At 41.3% G+C, this 27,834-nt stretch overlaps 3 protein-coding genes across 6 annotated transcripts; 1 reads left to right on the forward strand and 2 right to left on the reverse strand.

The window, feature by feature from the left end:
- Positions 1–763: 763 nt before the first annotated feature.
- psap (prosaposin) lies at positions 764–12,658 on the reverse strand. Its single transcript, XM_053620471.1, has 14 exons — positions 12,502–12,658; positions 8,674–8,807; positions 8,514–8,588; positions 8,051–8,176; positions 7,513–7,707; positions 7,290–7,433; positions 6,360–6,416; positions 3,790–3,927; positions 3,550–3,642; positions 3,243–3,426; positions 2,935–3,098; positions 2,536–2,616; positions 2,211–2,318; positions 764–1,601 (listed from the first exon to the last, which is right to left on the reverse strand). Exons 1-14 carry the CDS (start codon positions 12,530–12,532, stop codon positions 1,566–1,568), a joined length of 1,566 nt encoding a protein of 521 aa, XP_053476446.1. The 5' UTR covers positions 12,533–12,658; the 3' UTR covers positions 764–1,565.
- A 4,267-nt stretch (positions 12,659–16,925) lies between these two features.
- Positions 16,926–19,625, reverse strand: mrps6 (mitochondrial ribosomal protein S6). The gene is made up of 2 exons (XM_053620501.1): positions 19,085–19,625; positions 16,926–17,023 (listed from the first exon to the last, which is right to left on the reverse strand). Exon 1 carries the CDS (start codon positions 19,444–19,446, stop codon positions 19,102–19,104), a length of 345 nt encoding a protein of 114 aa, XP_053476476.1. The 5' UTR covers positions 19,447–19,625; the 3' UTR covers positions 16,926–17,023; positions 19,085–19,101.
- A 206-nt stretch (positions 19,626–19,831) lies between these two features.
- On the forward strand, positions 19,832–26,996 carry nolc1 (nucleolar and coiled-body phosphoprotein 1). Of its 4 annotated transcripts, none has more exons than XM_053620464.1 (14): positions 19,832–20,049; positions 20,623–20,678; positions 20,775–20,926; positions 21,154–21,374; positions 21,482–21,587; positions 22,281–22,402; positions 22,579–22,696; positions 22,790–22,909; positions 23,071–23,151; positions 23,263–23,655; positions 23,853–24,677; positions 25,326–25,450; positions 26,032–26,092; positions 26,182–26,310. In XM_053620464.1, the coding sequence occupies exons 1-13, from the start codon at positions 19,939–19,941 to the stop codon at positions 26,050–26,052; spliced, it is 2,451 nt and encodes an 816-aa protein (XP_053476439.1). In that variant the 5' UTR covers positions 19,832–19,938; the 3' UTR covers positions 26,053–26,092; positions 26,182–26,310. The 4 variants fall into 4 exon arrangements, with proteins under 4 accessions (XP_053476439.1, XP_053476438.1, XP_053476434.1 ...); XM_053620463.1 differs by having other exon boundaries at positions 19,835–20,049; positions 21,485–21,587; positions 26,009–26,092; positions 26,182–26,996; XM_053620459.1 differs by having other exon boundaries at positions 19,838–20,049; positions 26,009–26,092; positions 26,182–26,996.
- Positions 26,997–27,834: the final 838 nt, after the last annotated feature.

A 27,834-nucleotide genomic window follows, 5' to 3' on the forward strand; every position in this document is an offset into this window, starting at 1 on the left:
CTTCTCCATTCTTCCTCCAGACTCTGGGACCTTGATTTCCAAATGAAATGCAACATTCGCTTTAATCCTCCCCGTGATTGTAGTTGTGTGCACTGAACCAGACAGAGAGCAAAGGCTCAGGAAACCTTTGCATGTGTTTTGAGTTAATTAGCTGATTAGAGTCTTCTCATTCCTGTATTATAAATTCTTTATTCTAGAATTTGGAGATTCTGGATTTTTCTAAAGGTGTAAGCTGTAATAAAAGATTAAAAATAAATAAAGCTTGAAATATTTCACTTCACATGTAATGAATCTAATATAGATGAAAGTTCCACCTTTTGAATTACAGAATAGACTGAAATTTTGTAGTAATGCAAAAAGACAAAAGAAAAAAAACTGAAGAATGAATACCCCTTGACTTTATAACATGTGATTAGTTATATCCTACTGTATGACTACAGATTAAAATTGAGCAGCAGACTGCAGATGTAGTAGAGTGAGAAGAATTTTTATTATTATTTTTTAAGTCTGCAATTGTATATTCAGATGCAAGACATAAGCTAGTAAAGTCTTCCTGGACTGAACATATTAAGGAAATGCAAATTAATGTAGCACTTAAGATTCTGGGTTGACGGGATGTTTTTTTTGTTGTTGTTGTCGTTTATGTGCAATCGTTTCAGAACAGCAGGACAGATCTACAGATGTATTAACAGATGCTCGTCTGGTTTTGTCCAGCAGCTGTCATCAAGTGCAGAGTTGAAGCTTTAAAAAGGACCACAGAAGATAGATTTAGGCTTGTTTAATTTCCATTAAAAATTGTACAGAGTCCAACAAATAGCTCAGTATTAAGATTGAAGCACACTGAAGCTCAGGATCATTTGATCAACCAAAAAAAAAAAAAAAGGAGAGGTTTAAATAAAAAAAAAAAATAAAAAAAAAAAAGGCAAGGCCATAGGCATCTAGTTTGTGTAAGGTCACATTAACTTAACAGGGCCTTCAAACTGATAAGGGCATAAGTGTTACTGCAAAAACACAAAACAAACCTCAATTAGGATGAAAAATGTCAGTAAAAACCAAACGATTCTAAATCAGCTCCCTACTCTTGTGGCTATAGCAGTTGCAGGTTTTCCTTTAAAGGGAGCCAAAACCATCCTCATTCAGAGGTCTCAAACTTTCTTTATGCACACAACCACCCTTTGGGGCGGGGGCTGGGGAACTAAGCGATTCAGGGAAAAAAAAAAAAATAATAATAATAATAAAACCCTTCCCACCCCTCTTGTTCTTGATCAAAACATCAGCAGCTGAAGAGACAGTTCAAGTTCAGTAAAAAAAAGAGAAAAACATTCTTTAGTAAAATCAGTCTCTCCACATTATACCTCCTCCACAGTACTTTTACCTTCCCTTAGTGGCAACTTTAATCCTTCCCGGATGGCAACATTGCTTTAATAAAAGTATTTATAATTTTAAATCATCATTTCACCATCTAAAATAAAACAAGACGACAGGCTGACTTTTATAAAACAGACAACAGCGCTACAGAAATTCTCCTTTAGCTCCGCAGGTCAGTTTGTGCACGCAGCTCCTCTCTAATTCCAAACGTGACGTGTGCAGTGGGTCACCGCCTGAAACACGATAAGCGAAATATAGTAAACGTCAGATTTACATTCACCTTCCACTTTAATAGGAACACCTATACACCTGCTGATTTATGCAGTTCCCCCCCCCAAATCAGCCCAAAGTTTACACAGCAGCACAAAGTATACACAGAATGGTGCAGCAAAAAAAAAATAAAAAATAAAAAATAAAAAATAAAAAAAAAAGGCCAAACAAAAATAAAAAGCTACAGTGCTGTGGGTGGGACTTCCTTGATGGAGACCAGTGGAAAATGGCCAGATTGGCTCAAGCTGCCAGGAAGGATATAGTAACTCGATCACTAAAACCGAGGTGAGCAGAAAAGCATCTCAGCATGAACATTAACTGAAGCTCTTGACCTGTATCCAAGATGATTTTACGCATTGTGCTGGTGCCTCGTGATTGGCCGATTGGATAACGGCATAAATGTGCACATGTATAGGTGTTCCTATTAAAGTGGCTGGCAAGCACACATGTATTGTGTTTAATATGGAAGTGTTTCACACTTTACAGAATGTATACCCAAACACACTGAATAGAGAGCCTTGTTTCAAACAATACACTAATCAAATACAGCAGAGTGGATGTAGGATACTTACATTACAGCGGGTGGCAGTCTCTATATTCTTGCACCAGAAGGCTGGGCCCCAGCTGCACTGCTCAATTCCCAGCAGCATCTTCAGTGCCCCAGGGCATGCACCCAACTTCTGCATCAGCACATCAAACACACACACACTCAAAGCAAGCCCTCCATTTTATCCTCCAACAACTAGAGGAGAAGCAAAATATATCCGACATATAGGCACCAAACTATTTTTTTTTAATAAACCAAGGCATGAAACTACAGGAATTGTTTAGGACAATGCCTTTAAAAACTCCAACTCCGGAACTTTAAGCCTGTACAGGAGTGAACGAGCGACTTACCATGCAGACAAATTCGGGGTCGAGGGCCTGGAGCAGCAGCTGGACAATCAGAGGCTCATACTGCTCGATGAGCTGGTCACACTGCACACAGGAGGACACGCGGTCGTTAATGTGACTCGGGTATATGTACAACATTAAAACTCAACAGATGACATCGTAATTTTTATAGAATGTCGTTTAAAACTACTTAAAGATTAGCTTGAATAATACTTCCTCTTAGGTCTGCCTCATCCAAGGACCTTTACTTTTAGGGTAATACACCGTGTGTGCGAGAGACTCATGATCATCTGTATACACTCATCTATCGGAAGTCTAGCAGGCATGTTTGTTTTTTTACTACAGGAAAACGTATTTTTGTCGCTGGTAACCAGCTGCAGATCTAAAAGTGCATCAACGCACCTGCGTTTTAAATTCATCAGGCAGGAAGTTGCAGACTTTTTTCACTGCGTCCTCGATCTGGGCCTCTGTGGCATTCTGCTCCAGGATGCCATCTATGTAGCGCACGGCCATCTTGCACACGTCACAGAACCCACCAGCCTCAAACTCAGCCTTCTCAAGCACAGCTGAGAGAAAACACACACAGAAACAGTCATCAAAACGGGAGAAGAATGGGAAACCCGACTAAAATATCCTGCGGTGTAGAAAGTCTAGCTGGTATTCATGTTTAGGGTTGGGGAGGCATTTTGCCCATTTAGACAGAAACTCACGGATGAAGGCGCGACTCGCATCCCTGCACAGCCCCAGAATAGCGCAGACAGCCTTGGGACTAGCTTCCTGTAACAGCAGTTCAATGATTGCCTGACCATAGGTCTCGATCAGATCCTTGCACTGTGCAGAAAGGGTGGAGGGAAGGAGGTTGCACACTTTCTCCACAGCTTGTATCACCTGTTCCTGGAAGACCACAGCAAAACCCCAGAACATTCACATGAAACGACGTTTTAGAGGCATGAGCAGCAAATTAATACTAAACACGAAGACTGGCGAAGCCTTTTATTACTGATCAGAACCTCATACCTCACTGGTCTGGTCCTGGATTATACTTTCAAGCTCCTTCATCACAAACTCACAGATGGCACACTGTGGGGATTCACGGGCACGCACCATCTTCTGCACAGCCACACAAACAAATTCAAGTCTACAAACTTTACCGCAGATAACTTGGGCTTCAACTAAATCTACGGTGTCAAGCCGGGATGCAATAGTACAGGGAAAAATTAACAGACTGAACACAGGAAGACACACTGGCTACTTTACCTTGGCAGACTTTACCAACTTAATGGCAGGGATGTTTTTTTTTGCAGCGATGGTTTTAGCAGGAACCAGATTCAGCATGGGCACAGATTCGGGGGTGGAGTCACAGAAACCTGCACGGCAACAGATGTCTTTGGGTTGCTACAGAAGAAGCAGAGATGACATGGATGAGAATTGTTAGGGAAATGTACAGTCACCTCAACTCAAGCACAGCCTACGAGGACTTCCAACCCTCTTCTGATCAAATTATTACCTACCAGGATGACAGTGAAAAACCTGCCGTTTCATCTTAAGGCTAGAACGGTTTTAGAAAACCGGTTCTGATTCAGGCGGTGGTAGAACCCGCAGTTAAGGTCGAGAGTCACAAAACTAGACCACTAGTTTAGTTGAAAAGTACCCCTAAAAATTATCGAGTTCATATTCAGTTATTATATTACAGCATACATCCAGTGAACTGCAACGAGAGGGAAACAAAAGCACCAGTCTTCCACCACAAGCAAAACTTCCCGTTTGTGTGCGTTTATCAGATCTAATACAGATAACGAACAGAAGAATTAAAAACACAGCAAAAGCTTTGCTGTACGTTCGATAAGTACACAACCGGTCAAAAGTTGAGACACTCGACTGAAATATTTCCTCATGATCTTAAACCTTCTGATCTGAAAGTGTATGATTAGATGTTTGAAATCGGTGTTAGAAAAACAGTTGTGCCAACGTATTCATTTCTCCCATTAGAAAACTAACATTTTATTAACAAAAACGTAAATAATTCATTTTATTTACTTATTTTTTTAATGGATGACTGAGTGAAATAATCAGAAAAGCAGCCAGTAAGTGTCCAGCGTAGGTGGGAACTCCTTTAATAGCGTTTAAAAAGCATCTCAGGGAAATTCCTCAAGAAACTGGTTGAGAAAAATGCCAAGAATACATTTCTGGAAATTCTAGGCAAAAAGGGTGTCTACTTTGAAGATGCTAAAATAGATTATTTTGAATTCGTCACCACAACATAATTCCCATAGTTCCATTTGTGTTACTCCAGAGTTTTGACTTATTCTAAAATGTGGAAAAAATAAAATAAAAATAAAGAAATGAGCAGGTCTAAACTTTTGTCCGGTCGTGTATTTCTGCCAGAAGTCTTACTGTACCAGCACAAGCACTCAAACTTAAAATGCAAACTTCATAAAATCTAAAAATCGGTTAATAAGTTTTCACAGACAACACATGTTTAATAACCTGATGGTCAGTACAGAAATATTTATGAAGCTAGTGACGGAAAATAAACGAGAGCAGTTAACACATGACAGTCACTTGTGGTGTTTTTATAAAAAGTGCTCAAGTTGTCCAAAAATACTTAAATTACTAACTTACAATATTTCAATGAATATATACAGGGCACAACTGTCTTGAGACTCTACTCAGAATGCCACAATCATTTCCTGTTCATTAAACCAACCATACACCAGTAGTGACTACCGTATCTGAATACTACCACTTCAAACGTTTAACCACATACTCAAATGCCTCGTGCACACCGCTAGCAACACCACAACCATCAGCAGCTTAGCTCTGGGTTAGAACTGCATTAAGGCCCATTTCCAAACTGCTTTGAATAAAGCACCTGGATGTTGGCCTGGAGGCAATCATGCATATTCCCCCCTCCCCAGTTGAGAACACGCGGCACTGTTTATAGCCTCCAGTGTAAACTAGACATGCAAAACGTGTGGGATAGTCTAAAATTATGTCGAATGGGGAAGACCATGTGTGTTGGGATGAAAAAAAAAAGTAGATAAAAGGAAGCCCAACTCCAGTCTCAGAGCCACAGTTACTTGCTTTCAATATTAGCATTCATGTTTGGGTAATTTGTGGTAAACGGTTAAAGTAGCATACTGCTGCCACAATCTTATAAATCTCATTTGGGACAAAACCCTAATAGTGTTGATTCTTGCTCCATATCTGAAAAAAAGAAAGAAATCAACCAGAACTCGAGTTGAGCTACCTGATGTTTTAAAATTAAAAATAAATAAAAAAGTTAGACTAATGGAGGCATGCTAACACAAAAAAAAGTTAACTGAGGTGTTAAATATCCTCTGATGGAGATTTATGGCTGTAGCAGGTGAGATGAAGGCACCAGTGAGGTGGAACTATAAAAACAGTTAGTTCATACTGCAAGTAATCTATCTACAAACAGCACAGGTTAGCAAGTCATCCACAAGCATGTAGTGCCACAGGAAAAACTAAAATAAAAATAGGTGTGAAACTAGCAGAATGCAGAGACCTACCTTTTCCTGTAGACCAAAGAGAAAAGTGAGAGAGAAGGAAGGCAAATGAATGGGGGGAATAAAATAAAGAGAAAAAGTGATTAGAAAACGTGAATGAGACCAGCAGACAGGTCGAGTGGCTGTAAGACTGGACAAGGGCTTATCAGAGGAAGGACTCGATGCCAGTCTGGCTCAGCGGATAGCCCGAATTATACATATTAAAACATATGACAAAAACAGAAGCAATCCAATACAAGGAAAATACGAATATCCCGAGTCTTGTATCAAAGGCAAAATAAACCAGGTGGTACTCACCATGGACATGAGCTGCTGAAAAATAAGAGGTGCGTACTGGCCAATGTACTGCTTGCACTGTGGGGGGAAAAAAAAGATACACAACACGGTTGGATGTAAATAATCAGGATCCTTGTACGTAATGCACTTTTTACAAAGCAAATATGGAGATTAAGAATAAATCATCAGAAATAAACTCTAGCCTAGAACACAGACACAGCACAGTATGGGTAACGGGCATTTAAACCGCAGGTTTCAGTTAAGTAAGACAACATTAGTGCACCGGACAAGTGTGAACAAGATCATTAAAAACGAGAGCGAGGTGCCAGTCTCGGTGCTAGCATACAAGTGCTCTCACGCTCCACAGTTACTCAGCATGCTTGCTTCACTGCACTTCACTCAAATGCCTGTGTGTATACACAATTACAGCACCCAGGACTCATTTTTAATGACCACGGTCACTGATATATACACTCTGATCAACAACTCTATTAAAAGGATGTTTGTTAACTCTACTAAAAATTATTATTATTATTATTTTTTTTTTTAAAACTCATAAGAAGCAGCTCCTCTTTTCATTCTCAGAGCACAGCTTACAGTCTGCTTTACTCGAAACATACACACATCACGGTCAATTGTGTGTCTGTATCTGTTCACACAGTATCAAGGGTACCGGATGTTGGTATTGGAGGATTTTGTACCATTATGTTTAAATAAGCACGGCATTGATATATCCCTATATCCAAGATCGAGGCTATACAGGGAATATTCTGCAGAGTACACAGAGAACATGTCAAATGACATGAAGGTCATCCTATTCGATTCTTTAGTGCCTCTGAGCTTAATGGTACTCTTTCAACAGAAGAATTTACAGTAAATGAGGCTCGACTATCATGACGTGAAAACTGGTACCCTGCTTTTAAGGAGCTATAGATAAACCGAAGCGCTTACAATATCAGAAAAGCTAGGACCCAGCAGCTCACACTGGCTCTCAAGCTGTTCAATCAGGGAGTTGACAAAGGTGGTGTTTTTCTTGGCCTCCGCCTGAATGTCAGTGAGGAACTTCACACAGTCGTCGCACACGTCGCTATTCGCCTGCAGAAACACACCGATTAGCTGTAATAAACCATACAAGACAAAAATGATAAGGGGGGGGGGAATGGGGGGAGCTCACCTCTGTGGTGGTCTCCTTCTCCTTATTGACATTCTCCTTGGGGTAAAGGAGCTGAGGGATGTTGAGGAGTAACGGGTTAAACCGCTGGCTCAGATCCACCTTAGGAATCTTATTGGACATGAGCTGAGCTTTGGCAAGAGCCTCCTGCTGGCTTACACACAGGCCAAGAGCACTACATACCACATCTGGGTTGTCCTGGAAGGAGATAACAGAACGGGATCGAAAAACCTTCACTGCAACCTTTTGATCGTCATTCAGTGCACACGAAACAGCAAGACGCATGTTGGTGTATTACAGAAGAGGAACAAAGCTGCTTGTTCCTCTCACCATGGAAACCAAAAAAAGACATCTACAGTTCGAGAGCTTTCACTTCTCCAAAGCTAACAGCAGCACAGGTTAAATGCACACTAGGTTAAGGAGCACACTAAAATCGCTGCTTTTTAACAAAGATCAACAGCAACTCGACAAAAATCAATACGACAAAATCGAGTGTTGGCCCCACACTAGAAATTCAACGGAGTTATTTAGCCCAACTTACCAGCTCTCCTTTAATAACATCAATAAGGACAGGGAAGTAATTGTCTACAACTTCCTTGCATTGAGCAGCCAGGCCTTCATCAGGAATCAACTGGCATGTTTTCTCAAGGTAGCTCAGGACCTCAGCCTAAAAAATAAATAAATAAATAAATAAATACATAAATAAATAAATAAATAAATAAAACCCACAAATTAATGGGAACAGAATAAACAAGAGCTTAAGCACCACCCCTTCACCATGTTGGTTCGTGACACTAGGCACATTGTGCACAATTTGTTAATAACAGTTTAAAAAAAAAAAAAAAAAAAAACCTCTGCTGGCCTCTGAAGGTCTACTTATTTTGAACCATGTCATTAGCACGGTCAGATGATTCACTAGCATGGGTGGCCAGAACAAGACAGAATTTTAGATATGGGATAAATTCACTTCATGTCTTCTTTCCATCAACGTACGATACACTCACCTCTGTTGAGTTCTCCTTGAGCAGTTTGTCCACCACACCCAACACCTCTTTGCACAAGTCACATGGCACAGATTTCTAAAATAAAAATATAATTAATAATTCAGGACTGAAGAAAAAACAAGCAGGTGTTCACAGGCCAAGGGTGAAAAACAAAACTGACCACATGAGGCTGGTTCCAGACATTTTGTTGGCAGTGGGAGACTGCGCCGCAAATGGAGGCAGTCTTGGCGTTTTGGCACCAGTATGGGGGTCCACGAGCACACTGCTCAGTTCCCAACAGAGGGCTGGCCACAGCTGCAAGAGAAAATCATCAGTATCAGCATCACCAAGTTTGCTTTCAGTATCATGCACCAAACCAGTTTCAGGTGGTTGTTTTTCCCCTTTCATTTTCTTGTCCCAACACACCCGAGTCTCTGAGCAATCATAGAAACACATTCTAGAGAAATAAACAAAAAGCTGCCTTACTATAACCAAGTGAAACGTTAGTAGCTCTTTCTGAAAGCAGTCAAGAGGTTTAACCGCGTAACACAATCACAAAGCAGAAAAGGAGAAACAAACAAACAAGCAAACAAACCATTTAATAAGGGCTGTTTAGGGAAGGGGATTTATAAGGAATAGACTGTTAGTTCTCTGTTCTGAGTAACCACAACCTCAAAATTCCCCTCATGGCCTAGTAACAAGTGTAGAGTGTTTAACATTACTGGGCTACTCACTAAACAATGCAGTTTCTTCCAAGCCACAAGTATAGTGATCCAGGAAAATGCCATAGATAAAGAGCAATGATCAAATATCACAGAGTAAGGGAGCATCACATGACATGACTGTTAACAGGGGAAAAAAGGGGCTTTTTAAGCAACCGGTTATCTCCAGATAAGCCACTGTTTACTCGTGAGACTCTCAGCTCAGCACTTCACCTAGTCAGACTTATCACAGTGGAAAAGAAGGGTATTTCAAAACGTCAGTCTGAAACAATACCGCCTGATGGAATTAAAAGATACGCAACTCTTTCTGTGACTCAGTCACATGATGTGCAACTCAGCAGCATGAATAAGTGCCTTATGCAGGATGAACAGCAGCGTTTACAAGACTGACATTTCAAAAATATCCTTCCTCTAATCTATTGTCCATCACTTCCTGCTTCAAACACAGGTGATAGTCCACTGCTGTAATACTTTGAAAATGGCCTAAAGCTTTGTTGTTCCATAACAGAATAAAAGCTTTGTGCTGCAGGCCACTAATCCAGCTGAGAGCAGTAATGGCTTCAACAAGACTACACAAGACTTCATCTGTCACACGGCATCGTATTAAAGAGTTATGAGTACGAGATTGTGTCAGAGCGCCCTGCTCTGACACAATGGAAGAAGTTGACTGTCCGTTATAATTTGTGGTCAAAGTTTTATTTAGTTAGATTGCGAAATCTGAATATTGGCAAAGAGATTTGACAAGACCATTTATCGCAAGACCACTTTGTCAGTCATGTTTGATTTTCTTCCTGCTTGCCCAACACAACTAGCCACCTGACTGATTGGGAGGAAATGGTGCATTTATTTCTGAAAAATTTTACTTTCTCTTTTTCAACTTGTGGAGAAAAATAAAATGGCATCAGTTCTGTGTAAAGTGGTTACATTCCCACCAGATTACAACCAAACGTGCTAGTCACTGAGAAAAAAAACAAAAAAAAAAATGCATCACAATACTTTTTAAAATCAATTTAAAAATAAATAAAAAGAGAAAAAGTTTGTTAATCGTTAACAGCGTTCCAGCCCATGACCAAACGCATCTCTTGCTGACTCTTCAGACATTCAGAAACAATTTGCCTCCAACTTCATCCAAGCACTCCATTTCCCACCTGTGAGTGACACCAACACACCTATATTTATTTATTTTTTTAAAAAAACCCAAAAAACCACAGTACAAAAATCCCTCTATACTGTAAAACATAAGATGACTTCATGAGGACTCAGCACTTTCTAAAGCCTGGGATTGCTCTACCCTCAGAGTCAGTCTTTAAGGAGTCACAATTCAGTCATGAGACTGAAATGACTTTATAGAGACACAGATGAAACAAACACAATCCATGACCAGCTTGTCTGCAATCCCTTTCTGACCTTAGACCAGTTATCAAAAACACAATAAAACTAGTCCGTCATTGCCCATCATGTACAAAACAAGTTGGTGCAACACATGAAACCCGAGACAGTCAGCGGTTCCGCTTAATCATAGAAACCCAACTACAATTAAAATAGAAAGTGAACCATTTTGACTGTCATGCAGGACCATGTCTACAGGAAGAGCAAACCTGCCTGAATCTAGCGTGATAATTCCCCCCCCGATACACATCAAAAAAAACAACCCAAATAAAGCCTGATAATTTGTACACGAGGACACTGCATGCAGTGTTTTTGCATTAGACACCACCAACCTTGCACACATTTCCTGTTTCAATCACCCAGCAGAAAAGCTGTTAATGACGGATTTCACCTCACCACCTCACCCCCTCCAAACTAGCAAAGTTACTCCCATGACCAAAAGCTGAAGTGAAAACTGAGGGTGAAGTGAAAAGGGCAAACAGGGAACAGAAAAAAGGATGTGGAACTATTTTCAGAAGACAGGATTATAAAAAAAAAATAAATAAAATGCAAATCACAACCATGCTGCAGGATTGACCTCCATGTGCCATATGACGTGATTGAAAAAAAAACAAACCCAAAAAAAAAAAAAAAAAAAAAAAAAAAAAAAAAACACATAAAACCAGGAGACATGGATAACATTACTACATCAACTAATAATGATATGCTGTTCTCCCCCCCTTTTTCTTCCTTTCTCCAAACGCAACATAAATAAGCTGTTCCGACAGAAGATATTAAAATCAACAGCAGGCCGTGAGTAATGAAGACACGTTGTATTTAACCGCTAATTAGTTACAACAGTCAACGTCGCTGAACGTCAAGGAGACGAGGTAGTTTCAAACATCACGTACAGTTTTAAGTCACCCGCTTCTCATTCCTCCCCTCCCATCCTCATTCCTGCAGGTAACAAACAAACCTTAACATAAACTCTTTCCTCAAACCTTCACCATCGACTCTTCAAGCACTGGAGACTCCTTCCATGACAACCATCATTTACACAGCTGTCTTTGCTAAACACACATTACTTATCAGATTTGGATAATACGGGCATGTCCACTGTACAAGTACCTGTGAATGAGCCGTTACTATAGTAACGATACATCATATCTGAAGAAGTGTGTCAGAGCTGATGCCATAGAAATGTGTTGATGAATCAACACCTGCTGACCAAGTCAAGATGGGAGCAGTCAGGAGGCAATGTTATGAGTGACTAGGGAAGGAGATTAGAGTTGCACAAGCTGTCCATACTTTGGAAGAAAATAATTACAGTAGTATACAGTCCAGAACAGTTTCATCTACCTGGATGTGGAAGCAGTAATGTTAGACTAGAACCGGTTTGATAGATGGAAAATTAAAGGAAGGGGAATATATATTTATTTATTTATTTATTTAAACAAGGAAGAAACTATAAAAGATGGCCGACTAGCTGAATTTCATCAACGTTTCTCCAATTTTAAGTTATCCTAAGGTAAGAGAGACTAGGTTAGGGTTACTACATCAAACCGGGCTCGTTAGTGGTTTAATAACAAACACGCTCAGTTAACCAGGTTAGAAATAAACCTGACCCGACTGGAGTCAACACGTCTCAGTTCTCCAAAACGGGGTGGGGTTGTTTTTTGCTTTGTTTTGTTGTTGTGTTTTTAAGAAAATAAATATTTAGAGAGTTAAACAACACAATATTTAAAAAGTTACAACAATAAAAACGTCGGTTAAAACGTCACTCGAGTTGTTGACTTTCGCAAACCGCCACCTCCGCCATGTTAGCTAGCGGCTAATCAACTGCGTGACACAACCGTATCGCCACTTATTTATTTCAAAATACGTAACATATGTGAAAACACTAAGCGTAAACGTATTACCAGTTGAGACCAAAAGAAGCGTGAGAAGCATCTTGGGTTCACGGCAGAGCTCCTTGTTCTTTACTGAGTTGTTGCTTGCTGACCACAGGACGGAGTTGCTCGGTTCTCTGTAGCTGCTGCACTGCGGTATATTGACACCAGCGCGAGCTTAAAAACACGGCCAGTCAGGTGACGCTGACTCGTTCGACCACGTGACCTGGCAATTTCGTTCGATATTCACGGAGACGCGGAAATTAAGGGACCGTCTGTAAAGTTACATACAACATTGTTAAACACGTTTCTAACTTCAGTAGCATTGAAGGGAATGACTTTTGCTTATTTTGATAAATATCAAAAATCTGAAAAGGTGTGCGTCATACCTGACACCTAGTCGAACACTTTACAGTTGGTTTTGTGACTGAACGTCATTCCCTTCAAATGCTATTGAGCTTTAAATTATGGCATATTTTGTGTATGGGCCCATTCTGTAGTGACATACAAGGCCATATTTACATATGATTTAATAGCTTATTTTGATAAATATTAAAAAAAATATAAGAGGTGTGTATTATACCTGACACCTAGATGAACACTTTACAGTTGGTTATATGACTGTAAGTCATTCCCTTCAAATGCTATTGGTTAGAAAAGTGTTTAACAATGTTGGATGTAACTTTAGAGACGGTAACCTAATTTCCGATTATCCGCGAATATCGAACGTCTAACGTCACACCAACTTTATTCCAGTATCAAGTGTAATGTATGAGCGCCCCAATAGTTTTTATTTATGTATTTCATTTAACTTATCCATCTTCTACAGAGCTTATCCTTCTGGGTCGTGGGGAACCTGGAGCCTATCCCAGGGAGCATCAGGCACAAGGCGGGGTACACCCTGGACAGGGTGATAATTCATCACAGGGCACACTCACACACCCATTCATACACTATGGACACTTTGGACATGCCAGTCAGCCTACCGGGCATGTCTTTGGAGTGAGGGAGGAAACCGGAGTACCCCAAGGAAACCCCCACAGCACAGGGAAAACATGCAAACTCCGCACACACACAGGGAAGCAGCGGGAATCAAACCCCCAACCCTGGCGGTGTGAGGCGAACGTGCTAACCGCTAAACCACAGTGCGCCCTACTTTTACTTATTAAAGGTTTATTTCATGAACTGTGTTCCAGTCTGTGAACAAACATGTCTATTCTGCTACAAAAATTAATCTAGACAAGTTTCACAGAGCAGTCATCAAGGTCAATGGGGGCGGGGGGTTCACACACACACACACACACACACACACACACACACACACACACATATATATATATATATATATATATATATATTGGCACCCCACAACCTTGAAGGGATTAATTGATTTAGATTTTTAGTTAATGTGGTTCTATTCAGTGTGCAATCATGACTCTCTTGCAACCTGAGCACTCATGGACAAAGCAACTCAATCGAGTCAGATTTGCTTAACAAATACAAGAAAGGTTGCTTGAGCAAATGAATTTGTTGAGTGTGAAAGGACCACAAGAATTTATTATTCGAGTAATGTCTGTTTTGCTGCCTGAGACAGTTTTGCTCCCCGGAATATCATTACTCAGATAATACATTCTTGGGGTGCTTTCACACTCAGTGAAGATTGTGCAGTCGAATTCGTTTTGTGTATTACAGTTACACACACAAAAAAAACAATATGAAACTTGTGAAGTGTTTCATATTAATGGCATTAAATAAAGAAATTCAATTCAATTTTATTTGTATAGCACTTTTTTACAATGGACATTGTCTCAAAGGAGCTTTGCAGAAACATATAAACACAGGACGCATATTTTAAATGTGTGAATTTATCCCTATTGAGCAAGCCGGTGGTGACGGTAGTGAGGAAAAACTCCCTAAGACGATATGAGGAAGAGACCTTAAGAGGAACCAGACTCAAAAAGATACCCATCGTAATCTGGGCAAAATGGATAGTGTGAAATTAAAGGAAAGTTCATTATAGTTTTTATATGAAGTCTGTTTTGTTGAACTGATCCACTGTTCAGTAAAGGAGACTTGAGTGCGAAACTGTATGTGGTAATTGCAGTCCTAAGGCCATCGCAGCAACTGTAGTCCCAACGACCACAGTGCAACTGTCCACGTCAAATTGAGGTCCAAAACCACTCTCATGGTACTTCAAGTGGCGCCATATTCAGCAATCTCCAGGCTGTGAAGCCTTGGGGTCATCGTCAGTAACAGAATGTATCCCCCAGTTGATGAGAACACCAACCAGAGGTAGGGCATCAGGATGGATCAGGCAGGTCCGGAGAGCAAAAAGGGTCAGGATTACTGGGATCTCAGGAGTATCATGTGTAGCTCGACAGAAAGAGAGAGGGAGAGAGAGGGAGGTAAAGAGAGGCAGAGATTGTTAGGTATGCTTATTGTCCCGTAATGGATAAGACAGTGTACTTTTTGCATAAAAAAAGAAAAAAAAGAAAAGAAAGTCTATTCATGGAAGGCTTGAGTAAACAAATATGTTTCCAGCCTGGATTTAAACACTGAGACTGTGTCTGAGTCCCGAACACTAATTGGAAGGCTGTTCCATAACTGTGGGGCTTTGTAAGAGAACGCTCTTCCCCCTGCTGTAGCCTTCACTATTTGAGGTACCAACAAATAGCCTGCACCTTTTGATCACAGTATTCGTGGCGGATCACAAAAGACCAAAAGTTCACTCGGGTACTGTGGCGCGAGACCGTTCAGTGCTGTATAGGTCAATAGTAGTATTTTGTAATGAATGTGAAATTTTACTGGCAGCCAGTGCAGTGTGGATAAGAAAGGGGTGATGTGGTCATATCTTCTGGTTCTAGTAAGGACACTTGCAGCTGCATTCTGGACTAACTGGGGCTTGTTTATGCTCCTACTGGAACATTCAGACAGTAAAGCATTACAATAATCTAGCCTAGAGGTGACAAAAGCATGAACTAATATTAAATATGGAAAAAAAAAAACTAAAGAAAGACAAATAAGACCAATCATTAAATTAAGAATGTGTAGAAGGAGGATTTGCTGTAATGGCTCAGCGTATAAGTTGGGTCCATTTGCCATGGCATTTTCTTTTAATGTTGTGCAACACTTCATTGTAACCAGCACTAAATGACCGATAAGTGACAGATCAAGTATGTCTCAAACTGCAATTTGCTCCCTAGTATACTCCCTAGTGTAATGCACGAGTTCCTATGACATACACACTCCTGTTTTTCAAAAACAGCATCAGGGAGGGCGGATTGGTGTGCGAGAAATGAGTTTGAATAGACACTATGAATAAATAAATAAATCAAAAGCAGTTTCCCTGTATGATTTGCTCAATGTCCATGATCACTTGAGTACAGTGTATATTTGTTTCTCTGTTTTCATGTCAAACCCTTTTCTTTTCACCCCACTGTTTCACCTTTCCTGTAATTCGGCTCCAGTAATTCACTGCAAATGATATGATTCGAAGCTCAGTCAATATTTACGTTAGTAAGTCTTCTTTTCGAACATTTTTCCATAAATTACCGGATTTTCATAAATACCACATTTCTAATGCTCATAAAAATGAGCTACAAATAAATTCGCTCATATCCAGAATGATAAATGGGGCCCAGTGAATTCTTTTTAATTCATTAAATAGCAATATATAATAGCCGTTTATAGTTATGTTATAGAAACAATTTAGTTCCTGTTATTACCGGTCTTTCTGCAGCTATAAACAGTCAACCATACAATTCCCAGTGAATGAGTTACTATAGAAATGATAACATTTGAACAAGCATATTAATATAAACTTGTGATTGGAATTAAATGCAGGTAATGGTATATAAAATAACAAATAATAGGGGGGGGGGAACACAGAAAAATAATCCTTTTGACTGATCAAAATTGAGATCATCACTGTGGTATATAATCATTTACTTTTAACTTGAGTAAATGTGTTTAAATGAGGACAAACCTATTGTTATTTGACTCTTCTTTTCTTCACAAAGGTAATATAATATATACATACAACTAAACATACAATTATTTTCCTTGAATTCTGAGTTCAAAAGAATCCTACCACTTAACTCTTTCATTTTAACACATTAAAGAGACACGTCCCAACACACACCCATGATTTAATCGGATCTGTGATCATCACAGAAGATGTCATTACTGTAAATATTCAATCCTAATCAAACTCTGTGCCTCAATTTTTTTTAATACAATTCAAGTTTAGTTCATATATACACACACACACACACTTGGGATGAAAGGCTTTTGTTTTATTCCTTTAACGATTTCGGTTTTATTTTGTAGAGTTTTCTATTCCTTTGTCAGCGGCATGCACATACTGCACTGTTATAGGTTTAATTAAAAAAAAAAATAGTCTTGACTTATTAGACATGAATTAACAAAAAACACAAACACATTTTTAAAAGATTACATTTTTTCCCGTTTATTCATTTCTCATAATAAACTCTCACATGAACATAGTTGAAATTCAGAAAAAACCCAGCAGCACATCTTCTTCCTTAAAGACCTGAGGGGGAAAAAGAGAAATAAGCAATAAGTTTTCCTCACTTCTCAATTTAGAAAACAATACTACACTAATGACAATGCTTGTTGAGTCAGTGCTCATGTGTCGCCTCTGCAGGTGTCCAGTATAATTCACCAGTCGTAAGACTAATGCCCAAATGCTATTATTTATATTAGAATCCAGTCTAATCGAGAACACTTATAAGAACATGTCCACAGACACTTCATCATAATAAAATATTAGATATGTATGCTTACAATGCATCATGGGTAACTCACAGACAGAGTCCCTTAGACAGCACTGATATTGCTTTGTCAGTCATTTCACAGATCTAGAACGCAGACGTGAATGTGATAACGGTACAGATTAAGGGTCAAAAGTGTAACTCGGTTGCTTGTTTATTTGTTTATTTATTTATTTACTCACTGGTCATTTTATCAGACAAGCCCATCATATAGGTGCAATATGCAGGTATGAGTTTATCAGGTGAAGCAAGCTTTCTGGGATTTTTAAACATCTCTGTCACTGCATGGCTCGAGAACCGCAAATATCTAGCCAGCAGTGTTTTGGATCAGAAACTGAGCACTGATCAAGGGTTAGATGATTAAAACTAATTGTTCATAGGCTATAGTCTTTAACTATACACTTACGAGCCCTTAATCCATAGTTTATTTCTATTCTAAAACCGGCAGAGATAGCGAGGTGTTTAAAATTCCTTGTAACACTGCCGTGTCCGATGCTCCTAGCAGTGGCAAACGCAAAGCCAGTGGCTTAGCTAAGAGCCATGTGATTCCAAGCAACTTGACACACTTGCGGAGGAGATAGCCAAGTAGATCAGGGGTCAATCCAATCCGAGTTCAAAATCTGCCCAACTGACTACAAACCGACTATGCAGCCAAACTAAATGATAAATCATCACAACGTTATTTGTTTCCAGAACAATTTGATTAAGAATAGCCTAGTACTTGTAGGTACTTGGAATTATCTGGCACGCCCAACACTCATCGGTAACACAGTGTTTAACAGTGCAGCAATGCAGCTTCAACCTTCAGAAAAGCTACAACAAGATCTGCAGACTTTCCACGTGACGTCCCGGAGAAATTAAAATAGATGTTTTGTGGCATATATGAACATGTTAGCCATAAGGTTATCTAGAAGCTAGTGTGCTCCAGAATAAATGACAGAATTCGCATTTAGAAGATATATGCGTTCAAAATGTACAGTCTCTCGCTCGTCAACAATTTTGACGACATAATTCTGTAAATCGTCAGAGTTTCTGTCCAATCAAATGCTCTCGAGAATCTGAAGTGTCCCATCCCCAACATTATAAAAACCACCTTGCTGAAGTCGCCTCCGTTGAGAGATTGGATATTTAAAGAAAGGGAGAGGAGCCACTCGATATGTCCCTCCGACTTCCTGTTTCAACGGAAATTGCACCAACACGACGAATAACGCCGCGTGTTTCAAAGAACTTCACGGAAACTTTAAAGAGACAGACCGCAGGTGTGATCCAGTGAATCTGCTTTGTCCTGGTCAGAGCCTATACTGGACTGGGCATGAGGTTGGAATAAATCCTGAATACATCCTTAAGTCCATCACAGGACACACTGACATCTACAGGCAATTTATTGTAGCCAATCCACCTACATGCATGCTTTTTTAAGGTGGGAGGAAACCGAAGCACATAGAGGAAGCCCACAGGTACACAAGGAGAACAAGCTGCAAGGTGGCATCACTATAAACTACGTTACCCTAACGCCTGGACGTTTTAAATGAATTTGTGTCGAGTGTCTGCAATATGGGGAATGCGAATGAGCTGTTACTATAGAAACGATAATTAGTGCATTAATCTAAACCTGTGATTTGTCTTGGAGCTGTAACTACTGTCAGATGTCATAGAAAAGCCATCAGCATTGTGGTATAAGTGTGTGTACATGACAGCTAACGAGCTTATGCCACAATAAAGCCCAAACACACTCTTGTCTACTGGTCCTTCACTTAATTTCAAGAGTTACTATTATTTCACACATGCTCATGGGGTACATGGTCGTTGTAAAGCCTCACGTTTATGCAGAAGTAGACTAGTTTGTCTGAGAAGGTGAGGAAGCACAGCAGGGGCCTTTGGGAAGCTCTGAGTCTTTCTTTAACACCGTCTGCCGCACCACGTCCACGTCTCTCTCCAGGTGATTCAGTAAGGCCGTCAGAATAGACGGTGAGGCGTGAAAGTCGACCAGGAAGTAGGCAGCGTGCGTGTGCCGCTGGTTGTGTTTCCTGATCTTGTACGGCAGCCTTCTCTCGCCGAGGTTCTCGAGATTTCTGACCACGGCGCCGCGCTCCATCAAGGTCTCCACGGTGCGCCTCAGCACCGCCGCGGTTTCCGGCCTCTGCATGGCCTTCAGCACCAGAGACAGCTCGTAACGAGGCATAATTACCCGAGTTAAACCTGGCTGCGGTGTAACGTTCACATTCAAGACTAAAAATCCCTTCAGAAAGCAAAAAAAGTGACTTCACTATTACACACAGGACGCCGCCATTATAGTTTAACATTAACGACGTGCTTCCGCTTCGTCTTCTTCTTCTTCGTCTTCATTGCACCGCGATCGTCAGACCTATTGTTTCCATTTGAGATTCAGCCGCAGCCACAGCGCCCCCTGTCATGTTGGAGGCCGGTTTTTAAACTGTCGCTATAAATCCTCCAAACTCTAAAACGGCTTAGTTGCGAGGTACGTTTAAAGTTAATAAACCCACACGGTGGCTCGCTATACGGCTAATACGTTTAGTTAAAGAGTGAATAATGTTGTATTACAAGAGCTACAGGTTAAGAAAAACCCGACCATGACGTATTTCTTGTGCGCCATTTTCCGTGTTCACGTGACACGAGTTCAGTCGGCTGCGTCGCGTGTAGCAGTGCAGTGAAGATGGCGGCGGGTAGCTCGGTGCCCAGTGATCTCTACCAACACGTTTATACGTTTCTTTTAGAGAACAAGTTCACCAAAGCCGCCAATGAATTTATAAAGCAAGCTAAAGTCGTAAGTACACGTGAGGTTGTGTTATGTTGTGTGTTAGACAGACAATGGGTTAAATAGGAAGGCACGCGCAGCAGCTTGCTAAGCGTGTTACAAACACGTGTCTACACGTGAGAAACACAGTGTAGAGGTTCTACTTAACTGTAACTACAACAAAGAATAATACTCTAACACTGTTTGTCGTTTAGTAGAGAGCTGTTTTATGACCCGGGATTAGTTTACACTATTCAACTATATACAATCAATCGATTGATTAATATCTCAGTGGAGTATTTCCTGCTTCTATCTGAACGCTGTATGTTAGTGTTCATTAAGTTCACGATCATAGATAACAACGGATATTACAAACACCCACCCATTCTGTTAAATCTCTGTTATCGTATTATCACCATGAGGGACCTCCTCATGTGAGTCCTGTAGGACCTTTTTAAATGCCAGAGAAAAATCTCTCATAGTTGCCATGACTTCATTCTTCCAGCAGGATTAGTTTGTTTGTTGATTTAGTATTTAGTAGTCACCATGTATAAGCTGTTTTATACAAGTTCTGCATTTATTAATACCTCCTTTTCTATTTAGAAACCTCAGGACCAAAATGAGGAAGGGCTCCTTGATATCTTCAGTTTTTGGGTTAAGTAAGTATATGTTGAACAATGCTGTTATCCTGTTAGAATTAACTTCTTTTGCCAATCGCTTGTATCTGATAAGTAACATATCCTTGCTTATGTTAGGTCTCGGGAGGCTACAAAACGGAAAGCGGCCCCCGGAGGTCCTGAGGTTAATGGGCCGAGTGCAAAGAAAGCAAAGCAGGACGAGAGTTCCAGTGAAGAGGAGTCGAGCAGCGATGAGGAGGATGCGGCACCTGTCCAGAAAACACCTCAGGGTAAAGGATTTCTTCACCATTTCTGAACTACAGCTATCAGGATTATTGATGTGCCCTAAGACACCTGAGGAATGTTCAGTCCCTTAAAGCTGTACAACTTTTGCATGTTGGCCAAACTCAGACTTGCACATGTATTGTTTCTGAAAAGCCACATTCTAGGTTAATGTATAAATATCAGTATATATTTGAAAATACAGCCTTGGTTTATAACTTACATCTATCTACAGCAGCTGGGGCACCGGTGAAGAAGGCAGCGGCTGCGGCACCGGTGAAGAAGGCAGCGGCTGCGGCACCGGTGAAGAAGGCAGCGGCTGCGGCACCGGTGAAGAAGGCTGTGGCACAGGTGACGAAGGTGGCGGCGGCACCGGCGAAGAAGGCGGCGGCGTCCAGCAGCAGTGAAGATTCCAGTGACTCTGAGGATGAAGCCACCACTAAAGCCCCAGTAAAAGTAAACTATCAGATTGTGCAAATCTGCCTAAAAGCTGATGGGTAGCCGCCATGTTTCTGTCAATATCGCGCTTTCTAATTTGGCAATCGTTTTGTTCGGCGTCTCAGAAGGTCCCAGCTGTGAAGCCTGCACCAGCAGCCAGGAAGAAGGACACCAGCTCCAGCAGTGAGGAGTCTGACTCGGAGGAAGAATCAGCCAGACCTGCAGCCACAGGTAAAAGGCTGCTAACATGACACTGATTCACACTACAGGAAGTTAGCAGGTGTGACAGCTTCTCCATTCATTTAACATGGGGGAAAGAATTATAAGGACGTCATAGTAAGAAAGCACAGTTCTTTTTAAGGTTAAGAAAGTGCTCTCTACCTGGAACTACAGGAAGTTAGCAGGTGTGACAGGTTCTCCATTCATTTAACATGGAGGAAAGAATTATAAGGACGTCATAGTAAGAAAGCACAGTTCTTTTTAAGGTTAAGAAAGTGCTCTCTACCTGGAACTACAGGACGTTAGCAGGTGTGACAGGTTCTCCATTCATTTAACATGGGGGAAAGAATTATAAGGACGTCATAGTAAGAAAGCACAGTTCGTTTTAAGGTTAAGAAACTGCTCTCTACCTGGAACTAGAGGTGTTGTAGTGTGAAATTTCCACTGTATGATGGCCTAGTCTAAAAATTCCACCGTATCGGAATATTTATTGATCATTTAAATCAAATGATCATATCACTGGCATATTTGTACTAGTGCAAGGATATTTTTTTGACAAGTTCCTTTAAATGGGCTACAGTGTGTTCACTGCTTTACGATAAATGATTAATGCGTCTTTTTGCTCACTCAAACTCGCTGCTCGGTGGATTGGTTCGTTTTGGCTCTCATTGAATGAATTTAATGAACTTGTTCCGTGCTTCTCAGGAGCCAAGCCGGCGACCGTGACCCCTAAAGCCACGGCCGCTCCTAAAGCCCCAGCTCAGAAGAAGCAGGAGAGCAGCAGTGAGGAAAGCTCAAGTTCCTCTGAAGACGAGGCTCCAGCAAAAGTAGGGTTCTGAGATGTGATTTTGTTTAAAAGTATTTTGATGCTATCCAATAAAAATTGTAATCATTGAAACATCCAGCGGTAACGCAGTGACCTCTAGAGAGATAACTGATGCGTCTTGAAGGTGGAAGTACGTCTTTGATAGATTTGAATATATTTCTGATTTGTGCGTTAAAGCCAGTAGTAAAAGCTCCTGCCCCGGTGAAGGCTCCAGCTCCGGCCAGTGCGAGCAGCAGCAGTGACGACTCTTCAGATGAGGAACAAAAGGCTCCACCCAGTAAGAAGCCCAAAGCAGGTACTGTCTTTAGAACCATTGAGAGGAGGAAATGACCACGTAGGAAATAAACCCGTCTGCAGTGTGGCTGAGGTTTTGTTTCCTTGCTTGTAGGTGCATACAGTGCGGTACCGCCACCTACAGCTCAGAGGGCCCCTGCTCCAGCAGCTAAACAAGATTCATCTGACAGCAGTGAAGACAGCAGTGATGAGGAGGAAGAAAAGAAAGCCCCTGGTAAGAGTTTGGATAGCTAGACTTTATATTAAATGTGGTTTAGTTTTTTTCCCCTTGTTTGATGTATTGAATGGTTAACATACTACTTCTAGACGCAAGGGACTTGGATGGTTGAGACATTAGGCGTATTGAGAAACCCAACTTTTTTTATCTTTATGTAGCCCATACAAAGGCTGCGACTCCTAAACCTGCGACTCCTAAACCTGCAGCCAAGAATGATGAGTCCAGTTCAGACAGCTCTGGTATGACGACCAAACAATTCTGGGATAATGCTTATGACCCTATTACGAGTCAACTCATCAGTGTTTTCTTAAGTTTGTGTTTTTTTTCATGTTAACTGTTTGGTCTTACAGATTCAAGCTCAGAGGATGAAGCAGAGAAGCCAGCTGCCAAAGCTGCTCCACTTAAAGCAGCTCCCGCTAAGGCCCCAGCAGGTCCCTCTAAGAAAGCGGCAGCTCCTGCTAAAGATGACTCCTCATCATCAAGCTCAGAGGATGATGACGAGGAGGCAAACAAGCCGGCCACCAAAGCAAAAACTCCTGCAGCAAAGGCCACTCCTGCAGCAAAGGCCACTCCTGCAGCAAAGGCCACTCCTGCAGCAAAGGCCACCAAAGAGTCGTCCTCTTCCAGTTCGGAGGAGTCTGATGATGAGGATGATAAAGCCAAACCAGCTGCTAAAGCTGTCCCAGTTAAGACTCCTCCAGCAAAGGCCACACCTGCAAAGAAAGCTGTGTCCTCAAGCTCAGGTAAGAACAGCAGATCTTCTTCATGATTATAAGACCGCATTTGTTATGTAAGACTGCAGTTTTGCTCTCAGGGATGCACCGTGCTGTCGGGTTGATTTCCTGTATTTGTTAGAAGTTGGCTTATAGCATGTCCTAAGTCATTGTATATTGTCATTAATATAAAAAGTAACAAGGCCGCCTTCTGTTTTGGCTAACAGACTCCGATAGCTCAGAAGATGAGGCTCCTGCCAAACCTGCAGCCCAACCAGCAACACCGAAAACCACACCCAAACCAGTGGCCACACCGAAAACCACACCCAAACCAGTGGCCACACCGAAAACCACACCCAAACCAGTGGCCACACCGAAAACCACACCCAAACCAGTGGCCACACCGAAAACTGCAGTCACACCCAAGACTCCGTCCAAGCCTGCTGAGAGCAGCTCAGACTCGGACAGCGACAGCTCCGACTCGGAAGATGAGGCCCCAGCAAGTAAGACTGCTAAACCCATGAGCTCCACCCCTACGTCTAAAGCCACACCCGCAGCATCTAAAGCCACACCCACAGCGTCTAAACCCGCAGCTGAGTCCAGCAGCAGTGGCTCTGAAAGTTCCAGTGAGGAGGATGAGGAGACTAAAGGGAAACCTGCTGCCACCTCTAAGCCTGCTGTAACTCCAGCAAGCACCAAAAAGGCTGAGAGCAGCAGCTCAGACTCTTCCGACAGCTCTGATTCAGAGGCTGAAGCTCCCAAAACGACACCGGCCAAACCTGCCGTGACCAAGAGGAAAACAGAAGCTCCCAAAACCCCTGCCTCTACAGCAAAAAAACCCATCTCGAAGGCCGCAGAGTCGTCGTCCTCTAGTGAAGACAGCTCTGATGACGAAGAGGAGACAACAAAGGCACCAGTAAAAACCACACCTGCTGCGAAAAGCACACCAACTGCTGCAGCAAAGCCAAAGCCTGAGAGCAGCTCGTCTGAGAGCTCTTCATCCGAGGACGAGGTGAAAACTCCCAAGACCCCTACCGCTGCTCCAGCAAATGGTAATGAAAATCTTGTTTCTCTGAGCCTTATTTCATTTTTCATTTCAACCAGTATGAGCAGTATTGTAGTATTGACCTCTATTTTTTATGTTCTTATCAACCAAAGTACTGGATCTTGTGGCATATCAATCTTGACAATTCTAAATAACAGACAGTGTGATAATGCTAAACACAAGGGTACCAATAAGCTAATGAAACAAGTGTATAAATTAGAAATTGGGTGTTCAGTGTAGTCACAAATTGTCAGAAATGGAGAATAGTAGCAGGGGATTTTGGGACTCTTGGCTGATGTGCTTGTGAAAACAGCTTTTGAAGACTAAGATGGTGTGACCTAAATTACCACCGTCTTCATTTCGTATTTCCTATTTACTAGACTATAGTATGCCAGGGTTAAATCCTACTCGTATACGCAACTAAATTGCCCGAGTAACCATTTTTGTAGTGAGGGCAATGAACAGAGATTCCTAGGTCTCTGCATCCAACCTCTTTGCTGATAATATGGACAAAATGTTCACTTTTTTTTTTTCTTTGCCAGTTGCTCTGACTACTAAATTACTAATTATATCTTTTGCCCCAAAACCACTTTTTTTTTTTTTGGCTTAACAGTGCACTCCTACACTGCTAATCACTTTATTTTTTAAACCACAGGCACTGGGGGCAAAACAAAGAGGACTGCGGAAGACATGGAGGACAAGGAAGCTTCAATGAAAACACCCAAAAACAAAAAGCTTGCTAACGTCACGCCTCATTCCTTCCCCAAGGCCAAACAGAAGGTAAGAATGATTATTACAGGCTGAAGAGTGTGGCTGGGTTTTTAGCTTTGAAAAACCTTTGCACGAGAGCCACTTTCCTTCTTTCTACATCGTCCTACATATTTGAGTATAAGGTCAAGGCTTTCAAGTGTGTTTGTGTCATTAAAAATGAGTGCAGTGGGAGTGTTTCCCACTGACTGAGATGATGCTTTGTACTACTTGTAGTGTTTTATAGCAGCTTTGAGCTTCATGACTCACCGCTAGATAATAAATCACACCAACCAAAGTAGTTGGTATAGATTTGGTCTGGATTTCATGAACTGTGGAGTATCTACTGCTTATATTGTTGGGTTTATTTAAAATGAAGATTATAGCTTCATTTCTGGAAAGATGCATATGTTTGCTGCTAGGCTTCACTCACTTAAGTAACATTTTTTAAAATATTATTTGTGACTGATACTCGAGTGCTACAACGAGTGGTAAAACGAACTGTACTAATTATTCGTGGTGAAGCACAGTTATTATTAAGCGCCTTTTTTTTTCACCTTTGTGTCTGTCCTTCCGTTGTGTCCTTTAAAGAATGGCACTACTCCTTTCCGTAGAATAAGAGACGAGGAGATTGAGGTAGACCCGCGCCTGGCAGACAATTCCTTCAAAGCCAAGGTAGGCCACAGTGACTGTTTTATACACGCGTACTACTGGAGATTGTTTTAAACTCCCATTTGACCCGCTTTTCTTTTCTTCTCTTCAAGTTGGGAGCGACTGGGGATTGGGGTGAAAAGGCCAACGAGGTGCTGAAGTACACCAAAGGCAAGTCCTTCAGGCACGAAAAGACGAAAAAGAAGCGCGGCAGCTACAGGGGAGGCGCCATCTCTACCACCATCAACTCCATCAAATTTGACAGTGACTAAGAGCTGAACTCACAAGCACCATGTTTCCTTTATCTACCTGGACTCATTTTTCTGTCTGACACTGTGGTGTCATATTGTAGGATCTGGCAACCCAGACCACTGCAGCATTAGTGCTGTACTCAGGTCGTTGTTAATAACCAGCCCGTAAAGCCTTGAGCAGAGACACGGCCATGTCAGTTGCAGTTTCTTTTCTTAGCCACTAGGTGGTGACCTCATTTCGCTAATATGTTTTCGGTTATACTTTTATTTCCTCTATTTTTCTCTTTGTCAGAATTGTATTGTGTCAAAGGCCTAGAATTTGTTTGGAATTAGTTTTTTTGTATTGAGCACATGAAGTGGTTATACTCAATTTCTCCTTCTGGACATTTAAATGAATGAATGGTTTCTTTTTATCTCTGTTAGACCTTGATATTGAATGGTGTGAAGGTTGCTTAGTGAAGCTACGTGGTTCTATGTTAATTATAATCGGACTAGATGTGTGGCGCCTGTGCACATCGTCCCATGTGAATACGAAGCCATTATTAACAGCACTAGCATTGTTCATACTGTGGCAATTTTAGTGTTTTTGGATCTTCTTTAACTGGCGCAACAGATTCGTCCTATTCGTTCATGTATTGATGAGAGAGTTTTGTAATTAAAACCTGACTGACTCTTAACACATGTCTGTGTAACCTTTTCTGCGTTTCTTTCTAATTGGAGCGAGGTAGCACTGGACTCGCTCGGGTCCTTGGCTCTTGACCCGTGCACAGGACAGATCTAAAATGGCAGAGGGCGGTAACACTCCGGTACGGCCTAGAAACGTGTCCCATATTATAAAGTGGAGATTCCAAAAAGTCAAAGAAAAATGTGAGCGATGATGTTTTCAACCGGTGTGAAGGCAACATTCTGGAAACAATCGCATACAAAGGACACAAGACTGGACTGTGCAGCCCTTCAGCCTGTTGTCTTTTTACAGACATGAAAAAAACGCTTCTATTTTGTTCAGATTGTAAAAAATTGACACTTTTGTTCAGGTTTTTGTCTGCAAATGGGGGGTAAAAGCATAACGGGTGAATAAAAAGCCCACTATATCGTCATTGCTCCACTACTGCATATACTACATATTTATTACCCCGTATAGATGTTTATATAGAAGGCACTCTTCACACTTTCATGATTCATCTCTACATAGCGCAGGCTCTCTATATGCAAACTAAAGACCAGTCATGGAGCCATAACGCTGTTTCAGCAGATCTCGACCGGAGCTTCACAAGTGCTCTGGCACTGTTCTACATAAAGACTTGTTTTGTACTATGTTATGCATCTGCTTCACACTGCTAGCAGAATTGTGTGGTTTAAAGCTGTTGCATGCAGCAGTCTGTCTGTGAGCATTAAATTAAAGACCCAGGAAATGTACAGCACAAGCTCTGTATAAGCACTAACAAGGCTGTTTGTACTATATTCAAACAGCATTGCTTGTGCATGAACTAAACTGTTCCACTGCATACATATTAA

Source organism: Ictalurus furcatus, chromosome 3 (assembly GCF_023375685.1).
Source record: "Ictalurus furcatus strain D&B chromosome 3, Billie_1.0, whole genome shotgun sequence".
Lineage (NCBI taxonomy): Eukaryota > Metazoa > Chordata > Actinopteri > Siluriformes > Ictaluridae > Ictalurus > Ictalurus furcatus.

What these genes read in the sequence shown, in the direction of transcription:
- psap (XM_053620471.1), bottom strand. Translation starts at nt 12,532, where the DNA reads ATGCTTCTCACGCTTCTTTTGGTCTCAACTG. An exon ending in TTCAGCAGCTCATGTCCATG is followed by an intron (nt 3,928 to 6,359) that starts GTGAGTACCACC and finishes CTTCTTCTGTAG; the next exon opens with CAACCCAAAGACATCTGTTG. An exon ending in TGCGAGTCGCGCCTTCATCC is followed by an intron (nt 3,099 to 3,242) that starts GTGAGTTTCTGT and finishes GTTTTCTCTCAG; the next exon opens with CTGTGCTTGAGAAGGCTGAG.
- mrps6 (XM_053620501.1), bottom strand. Translation starts at nt 19,446, where the DNA reads ATGCCTCGTTACGAGCTGTCTCTGGTGCTGAAGGCCATGCAGAGGCCG.
- nolc1 (XM_053620459.1), top strand. Translation starts at nt 19,939, where the DNA reads ATGGCGGCGGGTAGCTCGGTGCCCAGTGATCTCTACCAACACGTTTAT. An exon ending in AAGACGAGGCTCCAGCAAAA is followed by an intron (nt 22,403 to 22,578) that starts GTAGGGTTCTGA and finishes TGTGCGTTAAAG; the next exon opens with CCAGTAGTAAAAGCTCCTGC. An exon ending in TCCCCAAGGCCAAACAGAAG is followed by an intron (nt 25,451 to 26,008) that starts GTAAGAATGATT and finishes TGTCCTTTAAAG; the next exon opens with AATGGCACTACTCCTTTCCG.